This window comes from Bombina bombina, chromosome 2, assembly GCF_027579735.1.
Source record: "Bombina bombina isolate aBomBom1 chromosome 2, aBomBom1.pri, whole genome shotgun sequence".
In the NCBI taxonomy this organism is placed as follows: Eukaryota; Metazoa; Chordata; class Amphibia; order Anura; family Bombinatoridae; genus Bombina; species Bombina bombina.
Window position 1 is genome coordinate 799,236,812 of NC_069500.1, and position 3,757 is coordinate 799,240,568.

General features: G+C 47.6%; 1 protein-coding gene across 1 annotated transcript; it reads left to right on the forward strand.

The window, feature by feature from the left end:
- The first annotated feature begins 316 nt into the window (after positions 1-316).
- LOC128647290 (uncharacterized) lies at positions 317-3,454 on the forward strand. The gene has a single exon (XM_053700083.1). The coding sequence runs from the start codon at positions 317-319 to the stop codon at positions 3,452-3,454; it is 3,138 nt and encodes a 1,045-aa protein (XP_053556058.1).
- Positions 3,455-3,757: the final 303 nt, after the last annotated feature.

Here is a 3,757-nt window from a genome sequence, read left to right on the forward strand (position 1 = left end):
GGCCGCCTATTTTGATCATCGCCCCCATGTGGAACTAGAGATCCACTGGAGCAAAAATAATGTACAATGTGAGCGGGCTTTGATTGATACGGGAGCGGAGGCCACACTGATACAGGGAAATCCGCGGGCATTCAAGGGGGAAAAGACAATAATTACTGGGCTTGGAGGGAAAACTATAGAGGCAACAAAAGCATGGGTAGATTTAAAGATAGGGCATCTTCCTAAACGGCGATGTTCTGTTTTAATCGTACCCATCCCAGAGTACATAATTGGCATTGATGTGCTAAAGGGAGAAACATTGCGGTTAGAGGATGGAATGTACAGCTTTGGGGTAAGGCCTTATGTGTCCATCAAAACCGTTACTGTAGGAAAATTGTTGATGCCCCCCATACAGGTCCCAGTGGCCTTGAAGAGGGTATACATTCGACAATACCGAATACCGGGAGGGCATAAAGAGATAGGTGACACCATCAAAGATCTAATAGCTGCAGGGGTGGTGAGACCTATCACCACATCTTGGAATAATCCCGTTTGGCCGGTCAAGAAAAGTGATGGGACCTGGCGTATGACTGTGGATTATAGGGAGTTAAATAGTAATACTCCCCCATTAACGGCAGCAGTACCAGATATGGTTACGCTGATAGAAAATATACAGCGTCACCCTGGAAATATGTATGCGGTCATTGACCTGGCAAATGCCTTCTATACAATACCTATAGAGGAGCAGTGCCAAGAGCAATTCGCATACACCTGGCAGGGACGGCAATTCACGTTCACGCGCCTCCCAATGGGCTATGTCCATAGCCCCACGATCTGCCACAGGATTGTGGCAGAACACATGGAGGAAGTTACTCTGCCCCCCAACGTGCAGGTCACACATTATATAGATGATATAATGATACAGGGACCTGATGAGCAAGTAGTGCAACAAGTGTTAGAACAGGTGATAACCCACTTAAAGAAGAAGGGGTGGGAAATCAACCCTGACAAAATACAAGGGCCAGGAACCTCAGTACGATTCCTGGGTATACAGTGGACAAATGGCCGTAGGGAGATAACCCCTAAAGCCAAGCAGAAAATAGTGGAATTCACATCCCCTAAAACCAAAAAGGAAGCCCAGCGCTTCATTGGGTTATTTGGCTTTTGGCGGCAGCATATACCCCACCTGAGCCAAATACTAGCCCCCATCTACAAGGTTACCAGGAAAAAGTATAGCTTTGAGTGGGGGTCTAAGGAGGAGTTGGCTTTTGAAACTGCAAAACAGGCCATCCAAATGGCGATGGATCTGTGGCCAGTAAAGGAAGGGCCAATAGATTTAAATGTGTCTGTCCACAAGGAACATGCTAATTGGAGCCTTTGGCAGAAACAAGGGAGAGGGAAAGTCCCCCTTGGTTTCTGGACTAGGAAATTGCCTGAGGCAGGTGACCGATACACGCCCTTTGAGCGCCAGTTATGTGCTTGCTACTGGGCTTTAGTAGAAACAGAGGAGCTAACGTTAGGGCATGATGTATTCTTGAGGCCTGAGATTCCCATAATGAACTGGGTAATGGGCAGTCCTAAGACCCATAAGATTGGACATGCTCAGGAATCAAGCATCATAAAATGGAAATGGTACATACAGAACAGGGCAAAGACAGGTCCCAAAGGGGTTGCCGCACTGCATGAAAAGGTTGCTGAGCAACCCCTCCAGGGGACAGCCCCCATTCAGGAGACACCAACAGAGGAGTCTCTAGTAAAATGGGGTGTGCCATATGATCAACTGTCAGAAGAACAGCAAGCCCATGCTTGGTTCACTGACGGATCAGCAAAATATGTGGGTTCACAGAGGAGTTGGAAAGCAGTAGCCTACAATCCTGTGACCAAACAGCTGCTGGTGTCTACAGGGAAAAATGAAAGTAGCCAATATGCCGAGTTAGTTGCTGTCCATCAGGCTATAGCCTGTGAACAGGGCGAATGCCACGTATACACCGACTCATGGTCAGTGGCAAATGGGCTGGCCACCTGGCTCCCCACCTGGGAACGGAAAGACTACCAGATATACTCAAAGGAGGTGTGGGGGAAGCAGATATGGCAGGAACTCAGCAGATTGGTTAGGGAAAAGACAGTGACTATTTACCATGTAGATGCCCATACAAATCAGGATTCATTAGAACGGCTGTTCAATTCTATTGCAGATGAGGCAGCCAAAGTCTCCACTGTGGAAAGTGAGGATGTGGATGAGGAGGCTGACAATAAGGGTGTGGCCCAGTGGGCCCACCAAAAAAGTGGACACCTTGGAGAGAGAGCGACTCATAGGTGGGCATTGCAAAGGGGTATCAAGCTATCTATGGAAGTAATAAAAACAGAGATAGCAAATTGTCCTGTATGTCAGCATGTCAGGAAGCGACAGATTCCTGGCATGGTGCAAGGGCATATCAAAAGAGGCAAGCTGCCAGGCCAGATCTGGCAGATAGATTTCATAGGACCTCTTCCCTCCAGCAAAGGCTGCCAGTACGTGTGCACGGCTGTGGACACGTACTCAGGCTACCTCATAGCCCCCCCATGTAAGCAAGCAACTCAGATAAACACCATTAAGACCCTAGAGTTAATCACAAAATTCTATGGCACTCCATTGCAGATACAGAGTGATAATGGTACTCATTTTACAGGACACATGGTACAGGGATATAGTGCAGAAAGGTACATACAATGGATATACCATATACCCTATTATCCCCAAGCAGCAGGATTAATTGAGCGAATGAATGGTTTGCTAAAGCAGCAGTTAAAGAAGCTAGGGGATGGTACCTTGCAGAAGTGGAGGGACCATCTTGAGGAAGCAATTAATGTGTTAAATAACCGTCCTATTACAGATAGTGAGACCCCACTGTCTAGGATGATAAGCAGACAGGAGTACACTGAGTGTCGAGATCAACATGCTGTGGAAACGTGTTGGGAAACTAGCCCTGGGGGTTTAGCGCCAGATAAATTGCTCCCTCCTAGTGGCGGGATATACTTGACCATCCAGGACCAGGTAACAATATCCCCTGAGAGCTCCCAAACCATATCAACAGGGATAGGGGTCCAAATACCTGACAAGCATGTGGGTTTCATAGTTCCAATGCCCTCTCTCATAGTCAGAGGTATTAGCATAGGGGAGAAAACGCTAGACCCTGGAAAGACTGAGGAAGTGAAGCTCACCCTCCTCAATAGAGGAAAGGAACAGGGAGACATGTCAGCATTAGAAGTAGTGGCAAAGCTTATAGTTACTCCTACCTGCAACAGTGAGATAGCGGAACAGGAAACTAGGGGAAGGGTGGGCATAGGGGCTAAGGTCTGGTTGAAACAAGAAAAGGGCCCCCCCGTGCCTGCAGAGGTGATAGCTAAGGGAGATGACAATGTGGTAATTGTGGTAAAGCAAGGGAGCAATGATTGGCTGCATGTGCCTGCGGGCAAGTGCTATTTACGGAATTAATTTGAAGTATGTTTCCTTCCTAGATTCTTGTTGGCATGGCTGTTATTGTAACCGGTGCTCTGTTGGGACTCCTTTTGGCCGCATGCGTAAGCCAAGCACTGATGAGCCAGAGGATGAAACGTGAGGTGTCCGGTGCCAGCTATCACACCTTCTATGAGGGAAGCATGACCGTTCCGTATTGCACAACATGGGCATCCTGCTCCATCCCATTTACCTTTGATGACGACGTAACCTGTTTGACCAAAAATGAATATGGAAGTTGGATGTTCCTTACCAAGCGGGAAAGGGTGGTATTTGAACTAT